Raw genomic sequence first — 13,169 nt, 5'->3', positions numbered from 1 at the left:
ATGCCACAACTTTTTGGTTGTGAAGTTGTTTTTGTGTAAGTCTTTAGCTTAACTGTATTTCTCCCAGTTATGTTCAAATGAGATCCTTCAGTGACTGACCTCTTATGTAAAACAGACTCTTTTAAATAATAAGGAAAAAATTTTGAAAGTATTTCTTGTCCTTTCTTTTGAAGAGCCAGTCTGTCTCATGAGCCTGTCAGAGTCAGTGGTGTACTGAATGTAGTGTTGTCTGCCATTAGCAGACATATGATAGCCACCATAGCTCTTTCACTGACCCATAAAGTGCATTTCCCTGTGCTCAAATGGAGTTGCCAGCCTGCGTCTTCAATCTGCTGCTCTTGCCTGAAATGTTTAAATACTACCAAATGCAGCTTCCATGAGAGTTTTTATGTTTGGAAGAGTAGGATTTCAGTTCATTTTAATGAATGCTCCCAAGCTTCCTAGCTCCCACTATGCCCAAAATTTATTGTTTTACCTACAGCCAACAAAATAATTTAAGAGGACAGAAGAACAAATTTATAGAAGACATTGACAATAGTTGCTTTGCTTCTCCATAGTGAAGATTTTTCGTTAACATCCTTGTGTGGTTCAGTTTGAGGTCCAGTATGAATGCTACATCTCTCCCATCTCTGCTTTTTCCAAACCAGCAGTTAACACAGATTGCAAATCACAGCCTCCAGCCCCTGCTTTCCTGAATGTGAAACTGTATGTGAAGGGCATGAGCATCTGCAGAGTGATGGACCATGAATGAATTATAGTTGCTCTAGTAATATATTCCTTTATTATAGCAGCCACAGCTTGTTGCAGTAGAGAGTGATAAGAAAGTCACGCTTCAGTTGTAACCTGGTGTTAGCTGCAGCAGGAAGTTACTACTGGGTTTGGTATGTCAGTGGCATCTCTTGTATGTTCATGCCCTAGGGAGAAAGCGATGTATTTACTGACACCTGAGATATAATGAGTCTTAACAACTGGAGGCCAGTGGATGAACTGGGAAGACCTCACCACTCAGATCATATGAAAAAAAAATCTTGAGGTTTAGCTTAAATCTGGCTTTGAATTTGAGAGTGGAGTAAGATAAAGTTTGGATGAAAGTCTGAGTGACTTATAATTATATTGACCACAGTTTCCAAGAAATGCAATTGGAGGAGAGTGCCAGCTTGAGAGCTTTATTTTTATTTGTCCTATGCTTGAATGAGCAACTGTAGGCAGAGATACATAGAGTAAAGCTTGCTTTGCATGGAGGAAGAGAGGTCTTGTGTGGTGGTAATCCTCAGCAGGGAGCAGCTGTACTTGCATTTACAATATGAACAGAGATTAGAGCAGTAAGTATTGGGGAAGAGTATGTGGGAAGGATCCTCCAGGAGCATATGAAAAAAAGGAATAAAAGAAAATATTCTAGAAGCCAAGGAAAGTATTTTAAAGGCAGCTTGGCCACACATACCAAATGTGGTTGCTAACAAAGGCAAGGGTGGGATACTAATCTAAAGCTTTTGGCTGAGTAATTCCTGGTATCCTGACTGAGTTAACAAATGGTATCCATAAGGTAGCACTAAAACTCCAGACATCAGCTGTAAGAGGAGAAGGGTCAGTGGTTGGAGAGATAGTGTGATGTGAATGCCACTGTACATTGGAATGGGAAAGGGGCAGGTGAGATTGGGAGTTACTGAAAAGACTTACAGAAGCAGTATTTTTGGAGGGAAATGGAGGTGGGGTGTGAGACTACAGGAGACAAGAGGGGTGTAGTGGGATAAGGGAGCAGGAGGAAGGCTGGGGAAGGAAAGTTGAGTCTCTGGTGCTAAACCTGATGGAAATTATGAAAGGGTTGGTGGTAACTGGGGTGGTTGCAAAAGAAGATGAGTGGCAGGATATAGAATAAGATACAGTGGGGGGATGTTACCCTGAGCTGTGTGGGCAGCTAATCCAAACTCAGGCTGTGGTGCTTTGATGGCAGGACAGTGGGTGGCGCTTACATTCTGTGCAAGTTACCAGTCTCTCCCCAGAACAGGTTTCTCAGAGACATGAAATGTCAAAAAATCATTCTGAGCTCTATATGCATCCAGAGTTTGCCTTCCTGTTTTCTCATTCTTCCAGTAGGAATATGTCAGTACGTGAGGACAGTAGTGAGCAGTAGGATTTCTTTTGAAAGAACAGGTACAGTCAGAGGTTCTTACCTGATGTGTATTTGATAAAATGTACTAGAGAAGAGTACAAGAGATCTTAAGATCTCTTGCCTATGAAACTGGGCAGCTGCTTTTCCTCTGATACCAAAGGAGTTGGGAGCTATAGCATGTGCCAAGGATTTTAACAAGAGGGACAGGACTTACCTGGTTTCTCAAAATTAGAAGATGCCAGCTGTGGCATCTCAGAAGATGCCAGCAGTTTCAGCAGTATATGTTGATGAAGTGTGGGCTGGAAGAGAAAACTGAGGTGGAAAACTGGCTGAACAGCCAGACCTGGAACATGGTGATCGGTGGCATGGGGGTCAGGAACCAGCTGTGTCCCAGTACAGAGGCTGATCCTTTTTAATGTCTGCTAATGACCTAGATGATGGGGCAGAGTATACCTACAGCAAGTGTGTTGATGACACAAAACTGGGAGTGGCAGTTGGTACACCACAGGAACTGTGCTGCCATCCAGAGGAACCTTGACAGGGGAGAAGTGGATTCACAGTGAATCTCATGAAGTTCAGCAAAGGGAAGTGCAGACTTCTGCATCTGGGGAGAAGCAGCCCCAAGCATCAATATATGCTGAGCAGGAGTCAACCAGCTGGGAAATGGCTTTGTAGGGAAGAACCTGGTGGTCCTGGTGGACCTAATGTGTGCTCTGGTGGATGAGAGGTCCCACAGTACCCTGGGCTGCACGAGGAATATTGTTGCCAGTAGGTTGAGGAAGGTGATCCTTTCACTTTATTCAGTAAGGTCATATCTAACAAGTTTGGAGCTCCCCACTACTTTGTCTTTTCAGTAGTACTCAAAAGCTCTCTGGACAGAGTCCTGGGCAGTAGATGATTCTGACTGAGCTGGGAGGCTGGACAGTATGACTTCCAGAGGTCCCTTCCAATCTCCACCATTCTGTGACATTGCCTGACCAGTCTGGTGGCCTTTTATGATGGAGCAACTGCAATGCTTGACAAGGGAAGACTGTGATATCTGCCTGGACTTGGTGGTGGATAAGGAATTGGCTGGATGGACACAGCCAGAGAGCTGTGGTCGGTGACTCCATGTCAAAGTGAAGGCTGGTGACAGATGGTGACCCCCAGGACTCTGTCTTAGGACTGGTGCTTTTCAGTCTCTCTACTAATGACACAGACAGTGGAATCAAGGGCACCCTCAGCAGGTTTGCAGATGACATGATGCTGAGTGGTGCTGTTGACACACCTGAAGGATGGAATGTCATCCAGGAAGACCTGGACAAACTTGAGAAGTGGGCCCATAAGAACCTCAGGAAGTTCAGTAAGGCCAAGTGCAAAGTGCTGCTCCTGGGTGGGGATAATTCCAGACATGAATACAGTCCTGGGAGAAGAGCTGCATGTGAACAGACCAGTGGAGAAGGACTTGGGGGTTCTCATGGATGAAGAGCTGGACATGAGCCAGCCAGTGTACGGTCACAGCCCAGAAGGCTAATGGCATCCTGGGCTGCATCAAAACAGGAGCGGCCAGCAGGTCAAGGGAGGGGATTCTGCCCCTCTGCTCTGGCTTCATGAGACCCCACAAGGAGTGCTGTGTCCAGTTCTGGGGTCCTCAGCACAAGAAAGTCATGGACCTGTTCAAGTGGGTCCAGAGGAGGCCACAAAGATGATCAGAGAGCTGGAAAGAAAGGCTGAGAGTGTTGTGTTTGTTCATCCTGGAGCAGAGAAGGCTTTGAGGAGACCACATTGTGGCCTTCCAGTATTTAAAGAGGCCTTATAAAAAAGGACTTTTTACATGGACAGATAGTGACAAGACAAGGAGGAATGATTTTGTATTAAAAGAAGGAAGATTTGGATTAGATGTTCAGAAGAAATTATTTACTCAGAGGGTAGTGAGGCACTTGACCAGTCGCCCAGAAAAGCTGTGGGTGCCCCATCCCTGGAAGTGTTTTTATGTCATGTGTACTAAGCCAAGAATTGAGTTAGGGAGTGATTGCTTCAACTGTTCCACCTGTAAGATGTATAAAACTTTTTAGAGTGGTCTGACATGTCTTCCAGGCTGGAAGATTAAAAGGATAGTTAATTAGGGAGAAGCCACTTGCAAAAAGCCTTTCCTTTGTGCTTTTTCCTCCCTTTCATTAGTAATTGTAGTGACTGCTTTGGGGGATGAGGGGGTGTGGATTTTTGTTTCCTTTGCTTTGCTTTGGAAAATGATGTCAAAATTAGTATCTCTTCTGCTCAGAAATAGTAGACAGCTCCAAAAAGAGTTCACAGTCAGTCTGCCAAGTAAGTGGAGAAATACCATTTAAATTATCTATTTCTGGTATATTTTTGGGCTGCTGATCACTGTTTGACACCAGCTGTTGGAATTTTTATTCCTGGAATTGGGAAAGTCAGCAAGGTTCTGCTCAAACAGGTTGTGTGTCAGAGGTTTGAAGACAAATTTTGGAAACGTACCTGACAATTTGAATAGCTAAGTTGAGTAATTCAAAATGCCAGAAGTCACACAGTCAGTAAATTAGATGGCCATATCAGAAAGTTCTTTGTTGGTTAATGTAATCAGAAGTATATAGATGTATTAATAAATGTGATGACTTTAAGGGGAGTGCTTCTGTTGGTATGACTGCAGGAGACCTTGGTGATTGCTAATACTGTAAGACCTCATTACAGAGACCATCTCCCAAAATAGCAATAGCCTGTAGCAGGAGCATGAATGCATAACGTGACTCATTGGCTTGGCTTTTAACCTGTACTTTACTGTGCCTCTGTTTCATGGGGAAAAAACCAACCAACAAAAAACTAAACCAACCAACCAAACCCCACACCACTTCAGGGACACTAGACACTTCAAAATAAAGCTGTTCTTCTGGAGCTGGAAACCAGCCTTGTGAAGAGTGTTAGTAAGAAAGGGAAAGGCTGTGGAGTTTTGGCTGGGCTGGGTTGTGATGAATTAACAGATTAAACTAAATCTATCAACCTTCTGCTTATATGAGACTTGAACAGCAACATCTGCTGGATTGCACTGCTTGGTTGAGTTTTAGCACTCCATTGTTCAAATGCAGTATTTGAGCTATAAAACACAGCTGCAGTCATGTGGAGGCAGAGACACACTAAGGCACTTCTTCCCATAATTAAATCCTTGATACGTTTTATAGAAAGTGAGTAATTTATAGAAAGTGAGTCATTTTTAATGACTGAATATTACCAAAACCCCCACAAATGCAGTAGACACAGTAGCTTCTGCACCTATTATTTCTTGTTGCTGCTTTAACATAATAAAAAATTGAAGCAATCTGCCTCTAGATTGTGGGGAGAAGGGGAAGGAGGTAGCTGAAAAATAGCTGGCTCTTGAGTTGCTGTCTTAAACTACCACTGGAATGTATTTTTATCTTGATTTTTTTAGATCATAACAAGTGTACTCTTCAAATCAGTTGGTGTTACAGTAAGAGAAATGCAAGAGAGGCTGTTAATACCTTTATTAGAAGCAACGTGTAATTTATTTCATTTGTACATTTAAGGTTCAGATAGTGAAGAGGATGAAGATATGAAAGAAACACTGAAGCGGAGCTTAGAAGAAACAAACAAAGAAGAAGGTCTGTCAGTTTTTACTTTTCTGTGTTCAAGAGCACTATTAATTATGGAAGATACAGAAACTGAACTTACAATCAGTTTTACAGCAAGTGACCTCTTAGGAATACTCTCTAAATTATGCTGGGCAGTCTTGAGTAGTGAAGAATGCTGTGATGAGTTATAAGTATAAAATGTTCCTAACCTGAAAAGTATGCCATCAAACTAAAAATCTATTTCATTGGACACCACGGGGTACCAGTCAATTAAAGACTTGACTGAGTTCACTTTTGTACCAGTTTAACATGACTGTGTTGTCTCAGAGCAGAACTATTGACTAAATAGTTGAACTTCTGAATAAATAATTCAAGATTGGGTATCATTTCACAATAAAGCACTCTGGTCTCCTAAAAGAGCTGTAGAGTTATGCACAAGGTTGAATCAGCATCACATCTGTCCATTCACATCCTATTTTACATTATTTGAAATTGTTTTCATCCTTTTGCTGTTGAGCTTACTGGTAGTGTTCAGTGTAGTCATGCATTTTTGGTGACAGACCACAGTGTACTTTGAGAATAATTTATTGTTAAAGACTTGATTCTGCCCCTCCACCTGATGGAAATAAAACAAACTAAAAAAACCCAAAAAAGTTGTACAAGCTCCGTGATAAAACTGATTACTGAATCTTATGTTCCCAGAATTTATTCAGTTGTAAGTTTACCAGCTGTTACTAAACACTGTTGTTAAATGTCCAGCATTCATCTCCAGCACTGAAAGTTTGGTGCATTCAGGCCCCCCAGTTCTGGGATGGCAGTGGCATTTGGTGCATGCAGGAGGTCCCACTTCTGATGCTGCACTGCAGAGGCATCTGACCTTATGAAGCAGCCTGGCTTCAGATGAGTCACAGCTTGGACCTTATTCTGTATTTTTTACAGGCTTAGTGGCTAAGTAACATTTTAATGCAAGCAGTTGTCAGCAGATGGTTTTCTGTATTTGTTTGATTTTGTTTGTTTCTGTGAGCATGTAATATTTTTCTTTAAGCAACTCTCTTTTATCAGTAGTTCTGGACATTACAGGAAAGTCCAGATGCATGAGAGAGCAGTCAGTGATATGATCTCTGTTCCAAATCTCAGCCTTGCATAAAACAGCCCAACAATTATTAAAGTTTTAAAATTCTATTTCCTTTTTCATAAGAATAGACAGATCTTTCTTTTTAATAGGGTGTGCTTGTGTCCTCCTAAAGCAGAAGATGAATAATTCATGAATGACAGTGTGTCTGAAAGCTGCTTTAATTTTTCCAGCTGTATTATTTATATTATTTGCTGTGTGTACAAACCTTGTCAAATTTATGCTATTTGATCACTAACACCGAGCAATTAGTGCCCAAAACAACCTAAATATAACACAAAACCAGGTTTTTTTTTGAGTATTATTGTTATGTTTGCCCAATTATCCCGTCATTAAAAAAAACCAAACAATATTAGAGGTAGCAGCAATTTTAATTGAATAGTTTAGAAAATATATAAAATCAGATACACTTGAAATACTGACAATAGAATTTGATTAAAAATAAGGGATAATTTGGTTCCAATAATAGCGCATGAACAAAAGATAACCACGGGGTACGGAGTGCAGGGCTCTGGGACCCTTGCCACCTCATGTACAAGCTTGCCAAGTGAAGATTCCCCCCTTATATGCCAGGTGTCAATGCCATCTCCTCCCATTTTCGATTCATCACACTTCTGCCTCTGCCCTCATCACCACCTTTACTGTGCATGCTCCACCACTCGTTTTGGTGGTCGCACGAGTCTTTGGGGGTCGTTTTTGATGAAGGCCTCTCCTCTTCTTCGATGTCCTTCAACTCACCTTTGGGTTACACGTGCACACCAGGCTAGTATAATGTAAGCCAAAACTAACATAATGTTATATTTAAGCATTAAAGCAATAAATCTCTTATAACTGGCCTTTTCCTGGGACCCAACCAGATTTTCCCTTCTTTCTGTTAATTTTTAGTAACTGTTATCTCTTGCTTTTTCCTGTCCTTGAACATCTGCAGGAAAGGGGGGGTGGAACCCCTCCTCTCCCTTTCTTTCTTGGCATTACACCTTTTAACTGTTTTATTTTTTCCAAATATTAATTACTGTATCAATATTGATTACTGTTTCAATTTTGTCAGCACGAATCATACCTATTTACCACATCATGAAAGTTGTTTTAGATCATTAAGAAGCCAGATGAGTGCAATGCAATTTTTCTCCTCACCATCAAAACTGTAACAGCCCTGATCTAGAATATTCTCGCTGCTGAGATTGATTTTTTATCTACTTGTCTGGCTTACCTGGTAAGAGTGACAACACTGCTGCCAAGTCAGAATGTAGGTCTGGGCATATCTCTGGATAAGGAACTGGAATGAAAATACTGAAACCTCTCTGCTTGTTATGTGTATACGTTGGGTTTTTTTAATACTTTGTTTATTTTTCTTGGTGCATACATATGGGTTCTAATCTTGCTTTTAGTTTGACCAGTAAATACAGAGTTACAATTATGGTCTTAAATGAATCATTGGGCTGCTCCTGGTTAAGACAGTGAAAAGTTGTAGAGGTGTTTTCCACATTTTGCAGTGTTGAAAAGATAGCATAAAACAAGGAGAGGAAATATTTTCATCTGTTTCTTAAGGGTTTTTTTGCAGTCTGCTGACCTTGCCCACAGAAATAAGTTCATGCTTTATGTAGTAATATTAAGGTAGTTGTGTTTGTGTCTAGTTATCAATTGCAGTTTGACATTACACTCTTTTTGATTTATGCAGAACTGCAAGACACAGAACTGCAAGATGCAGAACTGCAAGAAGCTATCAAAAGGAGCCTTGAGGAAATGTAAATGAAGATACTTCAGTACACTAACACCATGCCATCAGAACTGCTCACAAAAATGGAAGCTAGTTCCATCTATTTACAAGGGTTCAAAAATGCCACTTTTGAAATGCCTGTAATTGTTAGATTAATAATCTGATGTCTTCTGTCATATTGAGGAACAGCTGGAGTTTATTCATATTCACAGCAATGTGTTATGTTTGATAAAAAGAAATTTTTAAGCCTTTTCATATTCGTTTCTAAGGGGTGATGACTAAATCTCTACAATTTAGCAGTTTGAAATTGTTGTCTAATTAGTAGGCTGGTCTTACTAGGTATTGTGGGGTTCCTGGTTGTTTAGGTTTAATTTCTTAAATTGGTTCTTGTATTTAATTTTTTTTTGTCACAAAATGTCATTGTCTTTATTTACTTTTTCATGTGGTCTTTGCAACAGATAAAAATAGTAAACCCCAGTTATCTCAGATTTGCCTGGCTAATCTTGTTATAAAGAGAAGCTTAGATCCCAGGGTTGTTGAACATATGGCTTAACTCTTGCCTATGGCTGGTTTTACTTCATAGGCCATGATTTTGTCTCTGTCCTGTTTTTTATAAATGTCTGAATCAGAACCACAGGCTATACAGTTAGTTTACCAGCTTTGTTTTTATAAATATGTTTGTTTTTTCAAAAGTGGTAGAGTATTTGGATTTGATGGCTTAAAGTTTGATGACTTCATTGGCTCTCCCTTACCTGAAGCAGAACAACCTTTTAAGGGAACAGAATCTAAACTTTCTAGTTTCTGTTTGGACTACAATGTGAGAAGATTTAAACTGTAATATTTCTGTATACTACGGTCTTTGCTCTCTTCTGCTCATGAAGAGGTAGCATTGGATAAATGGATGTAAATGTCATAATTATTTTTGTACTGTCCTTACTTTAAGTGAAATTATTTGTGTTTAAATTTATCTGTCATCTTTCTCAGTTTTGTTTAAAAATACCTATGCAAACTGTCCAGCTTTACCAGCCTGTTATCCTTCAGTTAATGATTGCTGTCAATCAGTAAGAATTCTCAGTGTAATAAAATGCCAGCCTAATTCTTTTCTATGATTCACTCACCTTGTGAATTTGCTTCTACCTGCTGTATCCTTAAATACTCATTATGCAAGTAGATACTTTGTGTGGAGAATATGATGCGGGGAAGGCTGGATTTTTCTCACTATTCCAAAGAGTCAGTGTAACAACAGCTGTTTGTCATCATGGTTAGAAAAGCTGGAAGACTGGTTTATTTCTAATCATCACTCTGATATAATTGCTATCTCTGAAGCAAGTAGAATGAAGGAAGAATCTGGTGAGGTATCTAGCACTCATTAGCAATCATACAGCTTGAAGAAACTGTTCAAATGCCAGAAAATAGTTGTAACACTTAGAGTGCATTTGAGTGTGACTCCCAAGTGTTACAGGGTGGACAGGACCTCTTAGTGGTTTTCTGTAGCCTTGTCCCGCAGCCACAGGAGCTGGTGGTGGTTTAGCCGGTCCCGGAGTGGCCAGAGGAGACCACGGATTCCGCCACTCCCAGGTTCTTCCCAAGAACCCCGGGCAGTGGTGCCGTCTGCGGCGTGGTTAGCGCAGGCGAGAGCGGGACTACGAGCTACTGAGGCGAAGGGAGGAGACAGCGGACACTCGTATGGGTGCCAATGTGCGTTATTGTCCCGGAAGGACCAGTGACGGTGTCAGGGAAGGACAGCTCGGGGAGACACTGATAAAGGGGATGGGTGTGACAGGAGGAGACACGAGGGGACCAATAAACGAAGCCCAGGGCAGGAGTGAGGGACACAACTGAACCAATAAGGATGGCACAGGGGAGGGAAAAGGCTCAGGAGGCAAATCATATCTCAAGTAAGGGATAACTGACATAGAAGTTTCTCAAAAAAAAAAGGGGGGGATGTGGTTACAATGATGGACAGGGAAACTGGGCAGCACCAGGAGGGAGGAGATAAACTTATAAGGACATAAAGGGAAGGACCAGGGGATCGGTCACCTTGACAGATGGGTCACTGGCAGGAAAACAAGGGACAAACAACTCAGGGACAAACTATTGTGAGGGAGGAACATGGGGGGAACCAAGGATCAAAACATAATCTCAATTTATAAAAAAATAACCAACTTTACAACAAAACCTGTATAAAACACACAATGCTACAGTTTTCCCTTGTGTCTATTGCTTGCTTTCCTACTGCTAGTCTTGGATTAATTGTACTCTTGATAAAATTCAGGTGTGTAGTTCATACTGCTGCTAAGGGAGCCCTATTTTGGGAGATTCTGGGTTGTCTTTAGCTATTTAATTTACTACTGTCTTTAGCTTAAATCAGTTCCAGAATTTTTCCCACCCTTTTTCCTAGTGCTTCTGTTAAAGGGTGGAATGAAACAGAAAACAATTTTTATCCTCAAAAGCATCTTCTTCTAAGTTATAGAAGTTTTTGGGCAGGTTTTTTTCCCATATAGATCCTGAAGTTTCCAATTCCTTTCACGTGAAAAGATGTTTCAGTCTGAGAAAGTTCTTTGGCTCAACAGTGTTCAAAACCTGGATAGATCGTCTTCTCCAGATTCTGCTATGTTAGAATTTGATTATGTACTTTTTTTCATAACATTTTATTCTATCATAAATTTATATTTGCTTGTACCTGATGGGCCATGACTTAATTGGTTGCATTATAAAAAAGTCCTGTGTGCACACACATTCTGTATACTTGAAGCTCCACTTATTAAACGCATTGTATTGGCCTTGTCATCTGCTTACCAAAACAAATGGCAATTCTCAACCATTGCTGCCTTAGCTTTTATAAAACAACTAAACAGAGTGCTAGTTTCTCTGTTATTTTTATAGCAGTAGTCTTCAGAATTAGCAACATCTTGAAATTTGGCCTCATTTTGAAGACAATTTTGGTCTCTTTAGGTTCTCTTTTAACTCAGATTTTTCTTTGTGAAATTTTCTGCCATCACAGGCTTGTGATACTTCTGTTTCCACAAGAACAGAGAAAATCACATTCTGAAAACACTGCAGGTACAGACATGTGACTTGTTACTCACCAGCATCTTGTGGTTGAACACCTTCAGCTAGAAAAGTTGTCTTGTAAATGTGTTTCAGAATTCAATGGTTTTGTCTGGTGAGTCTTGTTTAACTGGCTGAAATTTTTGAGGTTTGTCCTTCATATGCTGAGAAATCTGCCTGCATTTACAAGCACAACCTGTCTGTTGAAAGGGGCTTGCCCAGTACATTTGTACTAGAAATCATTTCTCTGCCCTTTTCAAGAGCATTTACTTTTGTGGTGATGTTTGAGTTCATCCTTCATTAGCCTAAAGTAATTCAGTTGTGCTTCTTTGTATTTATCTTTAATGAGGAAAAAGCCTAATCTCTACCTGACTACCACCAGCAGTTCATTTCAGTGCTTTTAATTTCTGTATGGTGCATGTGTTAAGTTTTGTAAAACTGAAATTGTGACAACTTGAGAGATAAGGCTCTTAATTCTTTGGTACTTTGTGTGCCACATTCTTACAAAACAAAATCCCTTTTTGGTCATATTCAGAGACAAGGTGAGATGCCAAATAAGCCAGTACAACTGTTACTAAAGTCACTGGAGCACTGAAGTGTTATATCTGCCTGGTTGCTTCTGTTATTTAATAATATTAAAAAGAGAGACATTAGCTGACTCTAAGATGTTTGCCTTCTATATATGTTTTGGGTGATGAGTTAATTTTTGTAGCTCTTCAAGGAATACAGAAATGACCACCACTGCTCCTGTAGTGGTCATGGAATGCAAACCTTTATGAAATCTTTACCAAATATAGTGAAGTTTATAGAGGTATGAAGTTACGCCATCGTCTTTCTTAAAAGGAAAGTGTTCTATCATCTGCTTGCAGTGTCCTGGCTATGTTTACAGAGACTGCTGTAAATTGGAAGGAGGTGAGGAGGATGAATGATAAATTGTTTCAAAATTAATTCAGAAAAATTGGCTTACATTAGCACAAATATACTTTCTGGCAATTCTTTCCAGCTAAGCAGCTTTATGAAAGTCTGCATCTGCATTTTTCTTTAGTACTTCTAAACCCCTTCAAGTTTCCTGTAGAAATTCTTAGTTCAAGTGGTTTGGTGCTCAGTAGTAACAATATGGGTGAAATAATATGGCCTGAGATAATTCTAAAAGTGGATGTAAGCAACTCAGAAAATTTATGGCAAATGGTAAGAACACGCCAAGTGTGTACTTGAACAGCAAAGCTCTGTGTGCATGGAAATTTAATATAAAGTTCCCTTTGTAAATCTATGCAAATTGGCTTTCACTGACTGCAATACCCTAATTTCTGGTAGTCCTTCCCTTTGGTTTTTTGCTTAGAGCTCCACTGTCAATCGACCAAGCATCTTCAGCACTGGCTCATTTAATTGTCAGCTTTGCTCCAGTGAGAATGAACGGCTGCATGCCCCAAAATGGTCAGAGCAGCTCTCAGATTGCTCCTGAGACAGAGGGCTTCATTCACACTTCTATCAGGCCTGGGACCTCGGGGCTTGCCCACACAGTAAAACCACTGCAGCATGTAGAGGCAAACCCAGGGCTAGTTTTAATTAGCATCGGTA

The 13,169-nt window shown here is 40.4% G+C and overlaps 1 protein-coding gene across 2 annotated transcripts in view; it reads left to right on the top strand.

Moving 5' to 3' along the window:
- ZNF451 (zinc finger protein 451) overlaps positions 1 to 9,658 on the top strand; it is a 32,454-nt gene extending 22,796 nt beyond the window's left edge. For both annotated transcript variants that reach the window (XM_031057145.1, XM_005421195.3), the window contains exons 13-14: positions 5,647 to 5,721; positions 8,502 to 9,658. In XM_031057145.1, coding sequence (XP_030913005.1) covers positions 5,647 to 5,721; positions 8,502 to 8,572 — 146 coding nt within the window. In that variant the 3' untranslated portion in view covers positions 8,573 to 9,658. The remainder of the gene's footprint in view (positions 1 to 5,646; positions 5,722 to 8,501) is intronic.
- Positions 9,659 to 13,169: the final 3,511 nt, after the last annotated feature.

Source organism: Geospiza fortis, unplaced genomic scaffold, assembly GCF_000277835.1.
Source record: "Geospiza fortis unplaced genomic scaffold, GeoFor_1.0 scaffold190, whole genome shotgun sequence".
Taxonomy (NCBI): Eukaryota; Metazoa; Chordata; class Aves; order Passeriformes; family Thraupidae; genus Geospiza; species Geospiza fortis.
This window is presented reverse-complemented; position numbering and strand designations above follow the sequence as displayed.